Raw genomic sequence first — 17,069 nt, 5'->3', positions numbered from 1 at the left:
GTTGGTCCCTCAGCTCAGCCTGACCACAGTCAACCCCTCTGCTCCTTCCCATACCTGTCCTCCCTAGATTTGCATTTCCTGACAATGCCCCTTTCTTCTCCCCTTTACTCCTTAGACCAAATTCCATTCTAAGCCACAACCAAACCTTACAGCTGATGTGCCTGGGACTGTCAGTTGGGCTCTCACAGCTCTGCCTGGCACTTCCCCTTGCCAGAGATATTTCCAGCCTTGCAAGATTTGTTTGGACCCCAGATCTAAGAGGTCTCCAGGCATGCTGGAAATAGGCAACTCATGAGTGGCCTGTTAAGACCTTGTTCCTCTCGCTTGAATACAAAAATGCCCAAGTCTCAAGATTGCCACTCTGATCAGTGGCAGTGCGGTCACCAAGAGCTCAGTGAGTCCAAATGTATGCATGTGCTTGTCAAGAAAATCAGTTAAGTGGATCATAACCTTGAGAGGTGGTCTTTGTCATGCTCATCATACCTGTGTCCTGCCTTTTCCTGAAGTCTGTCCGTGTCTGACCTCTATGCTCACCTTTGTAGAATACAGTACAGGAATCCTTTTTCTTTTAAGTTTCTTTTAAGTTAAGTTTCTTTTAACTGCAACTTTACTCATCCTAGTTAGAAGCATATGGGGGATGCTATTAAAACACTTGGTTTGAATAATCCTGGTGAACAGAAACACACTTTGGACATGAAGGGAAAAATATCCCTTAGTTCTTTCAGAAAGGAGATATTTTTGTACAGGAGAAAATTGAGATATGAAGGAGTGGTGGACACCACAGTATACAAATAACATTTGCTTTCTGATATTTTACATATCGCCATGTTTAGCCTTTCTAGGGGACCAAATTATTTCTTTGCATTTTGAATTTTAGCTGACGAATGCCTCAGGCTTCCCACCCATAAGTGCAGACCTATGTGGGGTGGAGCGCAGCATCTCTTGCCTGTCAGAAGATTTCTGCCTGGGAAGTGCACTGATGAGAACTATGTAAATGCGGCAGAGCTGCTAGAATGAGCAAGGGAGTTTGCATATGTTTGTGGAGGAGAAATTTGCTATAAAGAGTAAATAAAAAGCTAAAAGCTGATGGAAATAGAACCATTCACATTCAGTGGCATTCCAAATAGACTAGACATTGCTGAATTGATCTCAGGAATAAATGATCATTTGGGGAGCTATATTTCTTGCCAGGTTCTAGCAAGGCTCAAGTTTAAAGACAGTACAATTGTTCCTCTCTGACATGGCAGCAAATAATTCTAAGCAGAGTTTGAGGATGGCACAAAGGCTGAAGGCACAATAAATCACTAACAGCACAGAGCAGTCCTGGTTACTTGGCTGACTATTTATGTGTGCTTCTTTTCATTTAGTTTCGCTTTTTAAATTTAATGTTCTTTAATTTTTTAATCCTGATTAAATTTTATCATTTGTATTTTATGTTATTGATATTTAAAATTTGAAATGTAATGGCAGGTATTAAGAAGGTCTTTAATCTTGCTAAGAATGGCAAAGAAAGGGCTCCAGCAGCCCTAAGTTGTTGTCAGACCAATTAAAATTATAATTGAGAAATGCCTTTTTAAGTGATGATGGTTTAATATTGGAAGGGAATATGAAAAGAATTGGTTCTTTTTCAGTCACACATCATGACTGATGAATCTGTGCTTTAGCCAAGCATACATTATGCTTGAGAAAAACACGAGTGACTAGTCTTCATGTGGAGATAGCTGTGAGAAATATAATAGTTGATGATGTACATGTCTGATTAAAACCAGAATATCTGATTTGAGGCTATTGTGGCCTTAAACTCAATGATTCTCTTGTTTGCTTAGATGAGTTGGCTTAAGACTGATAGAACAAATTGTGATGGCATTCAGAAGCCTGACCAGGTGTGTTCCCACAGGAAATGAGGTGATTGCAGTAGACTGGAAGGGACTGAAAGATGTGGACCAAATCAATATGGACAGCACGAGTTCACTGCATGGCAGCAGCTTCCATCGACCTTCCACTGAGGTAAGTGCCTGTCCCAGACCTACTTACCCAAGGGGATCAGAAAATTTGAATTCTCTGTGAGGTCAGAAACGCGTGTTGTGCATCACAGAGGCATCATCTGGGAGAGGACCAGAATGCCAATGAGCACCTGAGCACCAGACTTTCATACCTGTGTAGTTTGGTTTGCATTGAATAGAGTTGAGTCACTCCTTCACAAGATCCATAATGAGTAAGAATTTGCAAATGAAAGTGCTTTTTAACCACTCATGACGGGAGTGGAACACGACGTGGAATAAACAGTGACAGTTCTCACAAGCCTGTAGGTCTGCATTCCTTGAATACAGATTAATATTGAAATGTCCAGCACTATGTCTGTCCCAGCTTCTGCAGCATAGCCATAAAATCTTTTGATTTGTTTACATTTTGATTTTTAGGGCTGCATTCACTAGTAACTCCTAGCCAATTGATTTACCATGCAATATCTCAAGGGCTGGTTCATTTGCTGTTCTGAATTATTGCAGCTTCTGCACTCTTAGATACCTGAAATTTCAGCTTTGTAAGGTTTAGTGCATGTAATGATGATTAATAAAAATACCAAAGCTATTTTAAATGCATAATATTTGAAGAATTACAAATAATGTTCACAAATAACCTTAAAAAAATAACATACGGTTTGCAAAACCTTAAAAAATATTAATGTATCAGTATTTTTATTTCCTTTTTATATGTCTTTGGCTTGGAATATAACTTCAAGAAACTCTGAGTTTCATGGAATCCTGGCAGAAATTGTTGGGCCCGATCTTGTGTGGAAGATTCAGTTAAATCAAATGCAGATCTAAAAGTCAATGAGCATAAACTACACCTCAGTGAACATCTTGATTTATATGAATGGATATAATAGGTATCACTGACTCATCTAAATTTTCCTGTGTCCACATCCCCAAAACCAAGTTGCTGAGATGTGAGTCCTCCCAGCTGAAGGAAACACACTGTGAATTGGTGCTGTGATGGCTGATATAGGGAATGGCTGTAGTTTGCAAGGGGAGAGTGAGTCAGAATGGACAAACCAAAACACTACAAGAAAAAATAACTTCAGCAGACTTCTGTTGCTTGCTGTATTATACTTAAAATATAAAGGTGGTGTAGCTCCTCCTTGTGTTAGCCTCAAAGTGGTACAGCACCCACAGTTGGAAGGGGAGCCTTGTGAAAAAGTGTTTTTCCCTTTCCTCCTCTATCATTCTATCTGCTATTGCACCTCCAAGCACCGTGACACCTACAGACGCCATAATCAACAGGAGGGAATGAAACCAGCTTGAAAGACACAAGGTTCTTTTAATATATCAGATAACGTAGCGGTTGTTGATTATGGCAAAACTACTGGAGTTGCTTGGCTGTTCGCAGCATGTTTGTTGCACTGACGTGCTGTCATTCTTTACTTTCTTTAGCAAACACGGACAGATTTCTCCTGGGATGGCATCAACGTGAGTATGCGCTACACTACTGTTCAAATTTCTAGTTATAGGAAGACCAGGATTTGTCTGCCATTGGATACAGTGGAGGCCAGAATGGAAATACGACTGGAAGTTTTTAGTGCCACTGAAATTCTGGGAACTGTCTATGATTCAAAGGATGGTGATAAATTTTTTTTTGCTTTCCGTTTTTTGCTGTCTGGCAGGTATTTAGATCTGCAGATAGCTATTGAGTTGCCTTCATCCTTTTTGGGACAAATGTGTGATGTTTCCTATGTTCTATTTTTGAAATTTCTGGGTGCTGCTACATAAGAAAGGTGTCTGTCCAGAATGTTAAGAAGATTGTTAGTCCTTGGTCATAATTTGATCTTCTCTGGGAAAAATGTCTCTCTCATATTCAGTTGCATACAGAAGTAAAAGAATTCTTAATGTCCCCCGGGGGAGATGGTCAGTACTAGTTAACTTCAGTTAACAAGCAGAAGAAAAAACAAGCAAACATTTTAACACGTTTCTTTTGCTTTTAATACCTGTGCTATGAACAAAAAAATGTGGGTTTTTTTGTTTTGTTTTTCACAAAAGCAAAAACAACATCCTGGAAAAGGAATAATGCATATTTATGCTACCAAACTTTTTTTTCTTTTTTTTTTTTTTGATCAGTAGGCTTAAAAAGTATTTTAACGTAAGTTAATTTGATAGTTTTGTACACTTGTAAAGGCAAGATTAGAAGCTTCATTTTAAGTAGTATAAATATTTTCGTATTCCAGATACTTTCAAAACTTTTAAAATGTCTGTAATTTTCTGGTAATCTGTGGTTTAAAAGCGCTTGGGACACTGAATATCAAGAGGACATTTTTTTAACTAATTCTCACCCTGCTGATACTTCTTTTATTGTAGCACTTATGGCTTGGGATCTCTTGCCTAGGATCAATTAGAGAAACAAGTTGTGCAGGAAAATAATGGTGCATGCAGCAACTGTCTAGAAGAAATTTGTCAGATTTTTTTCCTCATTGCACCTCTGTCTATCTCAAAGCAAGGTACACAGTCATGTATCCTTAAAGAAAGTAGAAGACAGTTTCCTTACTTGCAGTTTCCCATTTTCCAACCCATTCAGAATCCATGGAGCTCTTCTGTAATGCAGCTCTTTCGCAGTGTAATTCCATAAACCTTCTTTGGTATCTAAGCTGGATCATTAATTTCCTTCTGATCCCATTCATTTCTGCCTTCATGTCATAGCTCTCCAACCTTGCAGTGGTAGAAACCCCCTGATTTTACTTTCTTCTCTGGCCAATTTCCATGAGGCAGCTCATGGCCCAGCCCGCAGGCTGTCATGGAACAAGTGGGTGGATACTGAACAGCAGTGCCCAGGCAGGAATGACCAGTGGGGGCATAGGTGGACTTTCTCCAGCAAGCTTCATCACCTAAGGAAATGCATCATGGAACAAGGGATGTGTTCGCACTTTTTACTGTTCTTCCCCTGCTTTGTGATTTCTTCAGCTCGTGTTACACACAGACATTCCTGGCTCCAAAGTTACAGAATGCCTTAGCTGCTACCTTTATGCTCAGTTTCCAGAAAACCTCATCTCTCATAATTCAGCAATTGACTGGAATTATATGCAGTTCAACATCTTTAAAATGCCTTTCTTTGCCTCCAGCTATTTCATTGCCCAGTTATTGCTCCACTCACTTTTTGTGAGGTCTGTGCCTGTGACCAAATGCTTGTTTTGTGTCAGGATTTAAAATTTCTGGCATCATGGTCACTACTTTTGAGTATTGTTGTGTTTCAAACATTCTGGCCTTGATTTTCAGTGAGGTTGAAATGAAGAGCAGAAGCAATGCTTGTTTAGCCCTTGTGAAAATTAAGCCTCAGATGAAATGCGTGGCATCTCTGAAGAAGCCTGATGAATTCATCTTGAGAGATTATTTTCGTGATGATGTTTGTGACTGCTGACTGTCCCAGTAGTGTCCTGTCCTTGTTATTCTGGGACTTTGGATGAACATAGAGAAGACAATAAAGAAAATTAGCAGAGCTGTATATACCACATTTACATACAGGTAGTTGTAGGTGCTTGAAACAGGACACATCACTGATACAGTCATGTTCATTTTATTAAGACCATATGAGAAGAATAAAAACCCCCAAAGTGACATATAAAAATTATTAACTTTAGTATGATGAATATATGATACATTAATTACTGTGCCTTGCCATTTGCACTGACAGCTCCCCATTGGAAGTTCCCTGAATTGTTCATCAGCCATGTCTTGGATCTCTAACAAAGAGTTGGGAACGTTGCTGCATGTCTATGAAGGACTGGCAGCAGCAAAGGGAGGCTTCTCACGGCCTGGTTCTGCCTCTCCCTCTGACCTTGCCTCACTCAGTCCCAGTGCTATGCAATACCCAGTCCTGGTTAAATAGCCTCTAATTTTTCCTTTCCTTCTTTTGTTCCTATTGCTTGCTTCTGCTCCTCATCTTCCAACTACCTACTGATTTCTCACTCCAATTCACTTCCTTTTCTCCTTCCTGTATATCATTTCTTCATATTCTCTCTCTTTTCAGCTCTCCATGGAAGATACGACCTCCATCCTCCCCAAGCTGAAACGCAACTCCAATGCTTATGGGATTGGGGCTTTGGCTAAATCATCTTTCTCTGGTGAGGTCCTCAGAATTTGAGTTTATCCTTGGCAGCTTCTCTCCACAGGCCTTTGTGCCTCTTCCCATATCTCTTTGTTGCTCTCACACCTGCTCCTTTCTGACTCTCGCCTTTTCAAGGCCTTAGAGGAGTCTCCACCACCATGGTTCTAAATACAGAGATCTCATTGTTGTTGCCCTTTCAAAGAACAGATTTGTCTTACTCCTGTTGACTTCTCACCGTGCACCCCCGCTCAGACATCTTCAGTTGCTTCCCCTCAAACAGTCTTGAGTTTAACCCCATTTTCTGTTTCTTAGTTTGTTCACTTCCAGGCTTCATCCTTCATGCCCAACTCTATCCTAAATGGATTCTAGGCAAGGAAGGAAATGGTCTTTCAGATTTTGAGTTTCCCTTTTTCCCCCTTCTGAGAGCTAGTCCAAGGAAACATGGAGAAACTCTCCTGGAGAGTGATACAGGGAAACTGGGAGACACCCAGCCGCAGGCATGAATCCTGTCAGGAAAGGAGGGGAGAAGCTCCACTTCTAAGAGAGGTAAACAGCATGGCAGACAACCATGGAACTGTGTAATAGCCCTTCCTTGTTTTCTAATGTCTGGCCCCTTAGGGATATCTCGCAGCATGAAGGACCATGTCACAAAGCCAACAGCAATGGGCCAAGGCCGTGTGGCTCACATGATTGAGTGGCAAGGCTGGGGCAAAGCCAACAGCCAGCAGCAGCAGCACACGCACGAGACAGCGCGCAAAGACGCCGACGCCTACTCAGACCTGAGTGATGGGGAGAAGGAGGCCCGGTTCCTTGCAGGTAGCACTGACTTTCTGGCATGTAGATTGGATTGGTTGAGATGACTCAGAGCAGAATCCCCGAGAGACCACATAGGAGAGGGTTGTGGGTGGTTCAGATGGCCAAAACAGAGAGAGACTTGGTGGTTGAAGGATTGCCAATGGAATGCAAATGTGAGAGGGTCAGGGCCCATTGTGGGTGATGGGTGTTGCTGAGATAGGACAAGAGTGGGACAGTGTGACCAAGAGATGAGGTTAAGGAGGGTGATGAGAAATGGAGACCTTCACACATCTCTATTTACCCTTCCTGTTTCCTTTGGCACAGGAGTGATGGAACAATTTGCTATTTCTGAAGCAACTCTCATGGCCTGGTCCTCCATGGATGGTGAGGATGTGAGTGTAAACTCAAATCAGGACAACCCAGCAAGCAACTACTCTGAGAACTATCAGGAGCTGATGGAGAGCCAAGGTGAGCTCCAGTGCTTCTTGCTAATCTTAAAACTTCCGTTTCCTCCTCTTGTTTTCACGTTGCTGTCTTTCCCTTTACCCTGTTTTATTCTGCAGCCTCAGTCTTTGGGGGTGTGACTAGTAGAGTCATCCCTATTTGTGGAGCTGTTCAAGGAATCTAATTATAACAGGGAGGCTCCAAAGTCCAGTTCCTTTTGCCTTTTTTCGGGCACAACTGTGGAAAGCTACCAGCCGTTGCAGTCAATTGTGGATATAATCAAGGTTATCTGCCTACTGCCTAGAACTGTGTTTTCTCTTCGCCCTCCTTCCCTCTAAGGGAGTCTTTTACCGTGTACAGTGCAGTGCCATGCACAGGCACACAGACTACCTGAATGAGCCAGCTTGGCCTAGAGAGAGTGTCTAACTGTGTGTTGTTTCCCTCCTTTACTTGCAGAGCATATGGCCCAGACGCAGTATGATAGCTGGCCTCATTCCTACGTCTCGCAGGGCATGTATTGCTTAGGTTCATCTGATGCCTGGGAGGCCAGTGACCAGTCCCTCATTGCTTCCCCAGCAACTGGCTCCTACTTAGGCCAGAATTTTGATGAGTCCCAGACAAACCTTCAGGAAAGCATTTTGCTTCAGAGCAGCTTTCTCCAGCAGCAACAGCTGCAGCAACAGCGGCAGGAGCAGAACTTCATCCAGAGCACGGGGCTGGTCCACGTGTGGCCCCTGCAGACTGCTCAGAGTGGGGGTGGAGCTGAGTCCAGCACATACATGGAGGACCACATTGAGGATGAAGGGAACCCACGGCTGGAGAAGGCTCCTCTCCTGAACAAGAAGCCCTCTCCAGAGGAGGATGATGCAGTGTGCCGGGACCTGGAATCTCTATCTCCTCGAGAGGAGATGGAACATGCTGCACTGAGCCGCAAAGTCTCAGATGTCACCTCCTCTGGGGTGCAGTCCTTTGATGAGGAAGAGGGAGAAACAAATAACTGATGCTTTCTGTGAAGTTCTCATCACTGCTGAACAAAGAGAGGGGTGGCAAGGAATGAAATTACAGGGATTCTTCTCTCCAGCTCCCCATATTTCTGAGGAGGCACACCTTCCATTCTTGACATTTAATTATTTTTTTAAACAAGAGGAAAATCTCAAAGTGATTGACATAAAAACCTCTTCTCCCCTCCCCCATGGACATATATTTTGGATTTTCATTGCTCTGGGCAACACGTGAGGTGCTTGTAGAGATCTGGATTGGTAAATAATTTCTAAATCTTTTTAATACAAAGTCTTGGCTGTGGATACAAATTCTTCTGGTACGGGGGATATGGCTGATGAGACAGGCTGGGTATAGGGAGCGACTATGTGGCTAGAATTCATCTTGGCAGAATGGATGGTGTTCTGTGCACATGGTCCCCTTTGATAGAATATGTGAATATAAACTGGTTTAAAATGAAGATTTGGCTTTGCAAATATAGATTGCACTAGTATTGTGTGATTGTGACCAATACAGACTATAAGGCTGTATTCGATACATATTGTACTGAAATGAAAGTTTGCTGTGTAACCAGATCCTCAATAGCACCTTGATACAAATGGTAGATTCGATGGATACAAACTGTGCTCCGTTGGCACGGGCTATGCTGCTGTACAGATGGTGTGGCTCTGTGGGCCAGGCTCTGCTGTGGCATGGAGGAATGGATGCAGATGTGAATCTAACCCTGTTCTCAGATATTCATGTTTTGGTTTCTTTCATTTATTTGTTTCTTTATTTGACATTTCTGCCTTCCCAGGAGCTGGCAAGAGCGGTGTGTCCTTTTGGCATTGGGCACTGGAAGCCGGTGGAAAGGACATTTTCAGCCTCGGAGATAGTAATAAAAAGCTGACTCTTGCAGGAGGCTTGAGAACATGTCCATCTTGGTGCTGCTGCTGCATCTTTCCGTATTCTCCCTTACCAGTGGTATGGGGAGACCCAGAGAGTAGGCAGCAGATCCAGGAACAGCATGTACAGCTATGAGATCACAGATACCCAGTTTACATTAGAGTTTTCAGCTTTTGCTTTTTTTCTTTTAACCTTTTTATATTGATGGATAGGTGTTAATAACACAGCAGTTAATAATAGGAAAGGCCTGTACTCCAGTCATGACTTAACAGAAATACTGTTCACTTCCCATTTCTGCCACTCCTTCTGCAGTATGCCACTCCTTCTGCCAAATGTAGCTGGAGGAAAAGGGGTGAGAGGAAGTTTTCTCCTCCTATTTGTCTTCTTCCTGCCTATGTTTTCTTTTGTTTTCCCATGCCCAAGCAGTATCAATAATGCTCAGTATTTGGTCTGTTTGTTTTTCCCTCCCATCTCTTTTTTAGGTGTGGAGAAAGCTGATTTCAGGAGTTTTCCCTATTTTTACGGGTTCTACATTTTTTGTTAAAAAACCGTGGTTCATTGACTAGGGGAATTTGGTCTCTTGCAATTCCTCACCATGTTTCTACAGACCTCCTTTTGGGAGGAAGAGGTTTTGAAAGGAAATTGTCTCCTTTTGAGCTCTCGCCAGAAAAAAAAAAACAGAGACAAAAGCAAAAATTGTACAAGGTTACTGATTTTGCTGAAGAACTGAACAGAACCAGCAGAGATGACCCAAATGCTGAGTTTTAATTGCAAGACGTCTTGCAAAAAAGCATCGGCAAAGCATGGGTGTAGATCAGATGCTAAATCTGATGAGCTAGAGAAATGAATTTGCCTGGGGCACTGCCATACTGTTCCAGGGGCAACTCTTTCTCACTTACTCTGACTCATATCTACTCTGTTTAATTCATGATACATTTGTTTTTTCTTTGCCTCTTCTTCAGGCTTGTTGTGTTTTTTGGATGACAGGAGAGTGATGCGTGCTCCTTCCCTGCTTCAGATTTAGTTCCTGCATATTTGCAGGGAAGAATGTCTAAGGAGAATAAATTGTGACTGAAGTAATACCATCAAGTCTCAGAGTTCAGACAGCTCCTGGCAAGCAAAGCAGGTGACATCCAGGAATTACGAAAAGTAGGAATGGGGCTCTCAGGTAGAACTTTACCCCACTCAGCTTTCTCCCACTTACACCGGCAGCTGCATGAAGAGGGACTCCTCTTTCAATAACTAAGTCGTTCCAGCAAAGCCCACTTCAAGCGGATCTGTCTTCCCTCTCTTGCACCTCTAAAGGAAAGACCTTTGGGATATTTAAGTAAGATTGGTAATTTGGTGTAGGTAAGAGGGAAAAGTTTTTGTGATCATCTTTTTTTACTCATTTGTTTGGTCTTGCTTACATCTCTCTAAGGAGGTAGCTCTTCTCCTGAATGATGACCTTTCAATATCTCTTCAAAGATGTTTACACATTCAGGTGCTAACCTCCCCTGGGCAGGAGGGTTTGATAAATATGATCTTGATAATTCTTGCAGGGCCAGTGCTAGCTCATTGTCCTGAACTGGTTTGGGTCTAGCCTTAGAGCGAGACCTAGGAAATCACGCTAGACAGAAAAGGGAGATGGGGCAAGTGCCAAGAGCCACATCAGCAGATGACAAATGAGTGTTAACCTTTTCTTATTTCTTTTTTAAAAATCCTTCAGGGAAACAAACATTTGTTGGGTATGTTTCTTTCTGGGAGATTTGGGTGGCTTCTTGTTTTCCTCTCCAAACCGTTTTGTTCCCATGTGCCTCTCCAGGAGCAATCTGGATGTTTACGGTGACTTTAGAGTAGCTTCTAATGATCCCTCTGTGTTGTTTACAGGACTGGGACAAGTGGGTCAACTTGTCCAGGCCTTCTTTTTCTTTAATATGGACATGTGGTACATTTACTAAGATGTGTGACTCATGTCTAAAAGATGTACATTATCTCTGTGGAAGACAGTGACAAGGAATTATCTACATGGGAAGAAGTGTGAAAAAAATTAACCTCTGTGGAATGGGATAGAGAATTATACCCTGCTGTATAATTCCATAACCTGATCTCTAGAAACCTGTAGATAGCCTCATTCTCTGTGAATACAGACTGGTTTGAACACTACTCTCTGTAAAAACTTCCAAACTTACTAATTTTTTTTTTTTCATAAAGGTCTTGACTTTCTGTGAATAATAAAATTTCAGCCTTTTCCTGAAAGAAAGAAAAAGGCTATTTTCCGTGACCTCTCCGCAATCCAAAAGAGAAATGTATCTGTATTTGCTAGGAGCTTGACCAGAGAGAGCAGATCTGCCTATCTACACTTGTCACCTGCGTGAGCATCCTTAGCTGAACTGGAAAGGCAGTTTGAATCTCTTTGAAAGTGGAAAATTGTTTGCATAACCTGGCCTTTTCTTATGTAACAGGCCTGCTGGTTGTGTGTATCCAATATTAGAGAGAGACCTGGAACCTAGTGTACGTTTCCCAGAAAAGCTGTTATTATGTAGATACACCTATTCAAGCATATGGGAGGCACAGGTGCTCTGTGAGTGAAATTTGGCCTGCAATCCCTTTATCCTGGTGAGGAGGGATGAGTTGGAGAGAGCCCAGCCAAATAGTCAGAGCCCAAATTGTATTTGTGAGGCTGGAAATAAGACGAAAGGTAAGCTCAATATTCCTGATCTGCAGTTACTAAGAAACTGAGCCTGCTGTTTGTTTCCACAAACCTTTTGTAAAGCAGAGCTGCACTACAGAAAAATTTGGATATTCTTGAAGCAGTGGAGGTAGAAGATTCTCATCTTTTCCCCAAGCCTTTGTCTTCAATAGGAACTTGTTGAAATCATTATGCTAAACACAAAGAAAACTTAAACACAAGTGACCCTAATTTAAAAGCTTCCACTGCAAGAAAATTCTCTCTTGTTCCTTTTCCCATGATTGCTCATACCTGATTACACTATTTCATAAGTTGTTGGGGGTTTTTTTATAAATCTGAAGCTTTCTTTATAAGCCTTCTGAGTTCTCTTCAACTCCATTACCTCAGACTCTGGGATGGAGAAGTCAGTCTGCTCCTTTCAGTTTCTGTGCCTCTAAATTACCATCACCTTCTTCTGGAAAGCTGCTGACAAGTCACCCACTTGCTTTCCCCCTTCAAAACTTTAATGTCACCTTTAGCGACAGACTTGCAGCAAAGAACAGTTTAACCATGCTTCTAAGCTGATCCAATGGTCAGCTGCTGTGAAGGAAGGCAGCCCTTTGCCCTGGCTGTGCTCACCTCCCACAAGCCTTGTGCTGATGCCGATGCACAGTTGACCCACAGCAAACCATGCACTTTTACCCTACTATAAAAGTGAAGAGGGAACAGCTGTAAGCAGAGGGGGAGATAGTGCTGTTCACAGCAGCTGGCTTTCCTTTATATCAGGTTAGAGAAACAGGGAAAGTGCACTTTGAAGTGGCGTCTTCATGATGAATCTAAGCTGCTCGAAGGAGCTGTCATGCCTCCTCCTTTCCGCCAGCACCAGCTGTGTACTTCTACTGCCTAAAAAGCACCAGCGCTAGCACTCATTTGCCTGCTCAGGAACTGGTCCCATTGAAAACTAACCCAGTCCCCTATCAAAATAAGGGTTTCAGAGGGATGAACTGTTCATATTGCTTCACTTGGTGAGGCAAGCATCACTGAGGGCTGGTAAAATGTGCAGATGGTCATGTGGAAGACTGTTTACCAGTGCAACTTAAATTGGCTCAAGCCAATTGTGAAGTACCTGTCTGAAAAGAATAAGCCCAACTGGGGCACCATGAAGGACATATTTCCCTTTCTCTCCCATAGTGTTTTTCTTGGAATTTCTAGTATGCTCTTACTTGATTTGGTGTTCGTTGTTATTTATGCTCTGTTATTTCCCTCACTATTCCCTTCCTTTCCAAAGGCTCCTTTGAGATAAACCCTTGCAAGGGACAGGAGGACAGGAGTAACTTGATAGATGCATGGAATTAATAAAATTAACATGCATAAATCTTATATGCACTCAGTGATTAAACTCCATGGCAGCTAAAGGTACTGATAAGTCTTATCCTGTAATTGCAAGAGGAGAGCCTTGTGCAAGAGTGAAGCACAACTGGAGCAAGGGAGGCTTATTCCTGTCTTTAAGCCAGTTCCAATCTAGTGTGAGATCCAGAAGAGCACTACTCACCTACGCAGAGTCTGTGTGTGCTGTACTGTGTACAGCAACAATGAAAAAATGTTAGTTGTAGCCCCAGAGAAGAGAACCAGAGAGAGGAAATTGTTCTCTTAGTTGGACAGAGGTATGAGGTATGGTGGTGAGGCAAGGTAGTGTGCAACAGTACAGGCTTGTGGACATCTATGTGTGCCCTGTGCAAGGGCAAGGAGAAGTCTAGCTAGAGAGGGAAAGACATCGAGAGAAAGGCTCAGGAAAAAGGTCAAGAAAAGCTAAATGTCTTTTGTTTACACAATTCGGGTAGGAAACTTCATGGCAGACTTGCTGCACAAGCTGTAAATCCAGGATTGTTGCAGTTTATAGTACTCCTTAGTCCAAGCCACACTGTTTTTTCTGTAAGACAAAGTGATAGGAAAGGGTACCTGCTAGCTTCTTTTCATTATCTTTGAAAAACCATTCTCAGCATGCTTAGTTCTTCAGGGAAATCTTATGAGAAATACACCAAGTAAGAACTTACTCCTTGTCCAAATGAAGTTAATGTGAGTTTTGTTCTCATTGGAAACTTAAAATACCTAAATTCAGCTCAGTTTGCCTTAACTGATGTATTGGTAATTGTCTGGAAGGAGAAACTCAGATAAATCCACCTCTAAATGCTATAGAAAGCAGAGCAACATTGACGTAGTCTAAGCTCTTCCTTCTGATTTCTCCCAGGTGGAATTTCCAATGTTTCTTGTTCAGACCACTCTGGCATGTCTTTTAAATTAACTTTTTGACTTTTTCTAAAAGAAAAAGAAAAAAGAGAAAAAAAAGCCGGTGCCCTTACATCTAGAAAAATGTAACTAAGTAACAGTTTCACCTTTGATTTTCCTCCCCTGTAGCAATCTGACAGGGAAAGATTTCTATGCCATGGCTCAGGGAAAGGAAAAATAAACAGGGAAAATGTGAGTAAAATAGTGCCTATTAGAACTAAACATATATGTAGGACAGACTACAGTCATTAAAGCACAGTCTCAAATATGATTGCAAGCTGTAAAGTCAATGTCAGGTGCCTCTTTTGTATCATAGGCTTTTCCCAGGCTAAGTAGTGCAGGAGCAGAAGAGCTGGACTTGTGTGCCGGATCAATGTCTCTCTTTCTCTCAGAATTTGTCATGGAACCTGGAGACACTACACTCTTTCAGCAGCACAACCATCTCCATGAATTGACAGGTGTAGGCATGAAGACAAATGGTTATTGTGTTAACAAATGGACATGGACGATTTGCACTTGGAACATTAGGGTCTATTTACATCCTTGCACTGGCATTTTTCCCCAGCATAGGCAGATCAAAGTGTTATCTTTTCCTTGGAAATTAAGAGAAGCTCTGTGATTGTCAGTGTTGGTCTGCACAAAAGAGAATAAATATGTAATATATTTTTCCAGTGCAGATACACGTTGTTGGAAGAGTAAAAATTTGGTCCGAGAAAGATTATGTTTACTAAAACTGTAAAGACTTGTTCAAGACTGTTCTCAGTGCAGATACTATAGAATCACAGAATGGTTTAAGTTGGAAGGGACCTTAAAGATTGTCTTGTCCAACCCCTCTGCCATGGGCAGGACTTACCTATTGATAAGTAGTAACTGCTGTCTTCTAGGAAGAGAGAGATTACAGTGTTCTGTGGATCTTCCTCATCTCCTTTGACTGGGGACATTTTAAATGCCCTCTGAAACCTAGTCTTATTTTTGCTTTCCCATAAGGGATCAAATGTCCATGCTAGCAAGACAATAAAGGCTTTTCTCCATTATGTAGACAAGATCATGCATGAAGATTTGCTTCTAATAAGATACAGGCATCTAGTCCAGATTCATTGGCCTTCTGGGTTCATTTTCATTGGGCATGGAAATCTGGTCATGAGTTGGAGGCCAAAAGGTTAAGAACCCTCTTCCAGAGCCCTGCCAAGTTCCCATGAGGCAAGTACAAGTGGATTTCCCTTCCTTTCAGATACTGCATGCTTGAGCAATGTAGCAAGCCAAAAGCTCTTTTGCAGGTATATATTCTTGTTTGGCTTTAATTTTTCTTCTCTAATTTGTGGATGTTGTGCATGATTGGAGGTCTCTGGGAATCCCTACATTATAAAATTGGGACTCAATTTAATGAGGAACAGGATTTCTCTTGTTTCAGCTCTTTTTTAGATAGGGGTGGGTAAAGACTGAGGTTTTGGGAGGTACAAGGGTGGTGGATGGGAGTCTCAGGGGTGGCATGCAGAATGGATTCCTGAAGCATGTATAAAAATAACTGAAGGCTTGGGTCTTTAAATGTTGTATTCTCGGTATCTGAAACTACCTTAGCATAAGTGTATGGGACAATGGAGGTTGCTGCAAAGCAATTTTAAAGAGCTTCCCCTAAGCCTGTACACTTTCTGTAGCGGGGAGGCTGCATGGTGATTATATTTATTCTTTCAAGCTAGTGTTTACAGAGGTGCATTGATGTTTGGGGAGAAAGTACTGAATTGAAGTAAAACAAGGGAAAGGGACCCGCTATTGAAAGCCTTCATCCTTACCTTGTCCCACCCTAGCCCTGAGTCTGATTTGCCTTTGGTCTTCCAGCTCCAAAACATGTTTGCCTGAAAATTTTTGTTGGATATACTTCGCATGTTTTGATAATGTGACTTATGAGATAACACTTCTACAAAGATATATATAAATACATACATGTACAACCACATGCATACATGTGCACACACTACATATAGACTTAGAAATTTATATGGCACTACACACCTCCATGCCTGTATGTGGCAGTAACCACAGTAAAGGAGGGGAGGTAGCTCAAAATAGCATGTACAGTCCTTTATGGAGTTGTTATTAAACAGAATGTGGTCTTGCCATCCTGGCTGGTGGAAGTGTTTTATTTCTGTGGGACTGATTCCAGGGGAGTTGCGTCTCAGGAAGGAGGATCCTAGGAAGAGGGGGTGGGTTTCCATAGTCGGATGGACCATGTTGAAAAGGATCCGTGGTGGCTTGGAGAAGCATTCCAGAGTAGGAAATATCTGATACTCTCTTTCTCATTAAGAAGATAAGAATTTTTGAGTATACAGAGCTAAAATCTAATGTGTGTCTGTGACTACCATGACACGAATCCCAGGCCATTGTGGCAGATTTGAGGATAGATAGCATCACATCAACAGAATCCTCTAGTTTAGCATAGAGTGAGTTTTCCTGTTACACTGGATACATGTAAGTTTTGTCCCGATATTGGTGACATGCAGACACATCTGGCACAGAGTTGGACAAGTTTCACAGCAGCAGGTTAGGACTGGACACAAAGAGGAGTTTGATGCTTAGGCACTGACTTTGGGTAGCACAGCTCTGAGTTCACATTTCAGTTTTAAATCAGTGCTTCTCAGCCTGGTGTTCTCTTAGCAGATTGGGGAATTAGTTGACCCAGAGGGAAAGGAACATCTCTGCACTTCCAACATTGTTGTATCATCTGCTTCTGATCTAGGACATTAGGCCAGATCCAGTAGCTATTTGTTTGCCATATGAGACTTTTAAATTCTAGTCATGAAAGATATATATTTCCTTGTCAAGATACTTGTGCTTTTCCACTGGTTCTTCCAGGGGCTAGGCAGTGTCCCTTTGCCGTGCTTAAGGCATAGCATATTTCACAATCAGGACTATTTAGGTGATC

The 17,069-nt window shown here is 42.1% G+C and overlaps 1 protein-coding gene across 2 annotated transcripts in view; it reads left to right on the top strand.

Annotated features, from left to right (window-relative positions):
* The window catches only part of FAM131B (family with sequence similarity 131 member B), a 33,914-nt gene extending 17,648 nt beyond the window's left edge, over positions 1–16,266 (top strand). Inside the window, exons 2-7 of one of the 2 annotated variants that reach the window (XM_027722139.2) lie at positions 1,898–2,007; positions 3,432–3,467; positions 6,013–6,106; positions 6,700–6,906; positions 7,210–7,353; positions 7,786–16,266. In XM_027722139.2, coding sequence (XP_027577940.1) covers positions 1,898–2,007; positions 3,432–3,467; positions 6,013–6,106; positions 6,700–6,906; positions 7,210–7,353; positions 7,786–8,330 — 1,136 coding nt within the window. In that variant the 3' untranslated portion in view covers positions 8,331–16,266. The remainder of the gene's footprint in view (positions 1–1,897; positions 2,008–3,431; positions 3,468–6,012; positions 6,107–6,699; positions 6,907–7,209; positions 7,354–7,785) is intronic. The other variant, XM_027722140.2, reaches the window with a different exon arrangement.
* Positions 16,267–17,069: the final 803 nt, after the last annotated feature.

Source organism: Pipra filicauda, unplaced genomic scaffold, assembly GCF_003945595.2.
Source record: "Pipra filicauda isolate LSUMZ 115617 unplaced genomic scaffold, ASM394559v2 scaffold234_size1211729_pilon, whole genome shotgun sequence".
NCBI classification, from domain to species: Eukaryota; Metazoa; Chordata; class Aves; order Passeriformes; family Pipridae; genus Pipra; species Pipra filicauda.
Note: the sequence above shows the minus strand (reverse complement) of the source record. Positions and strands in the feature narration are given on the sequence as shown.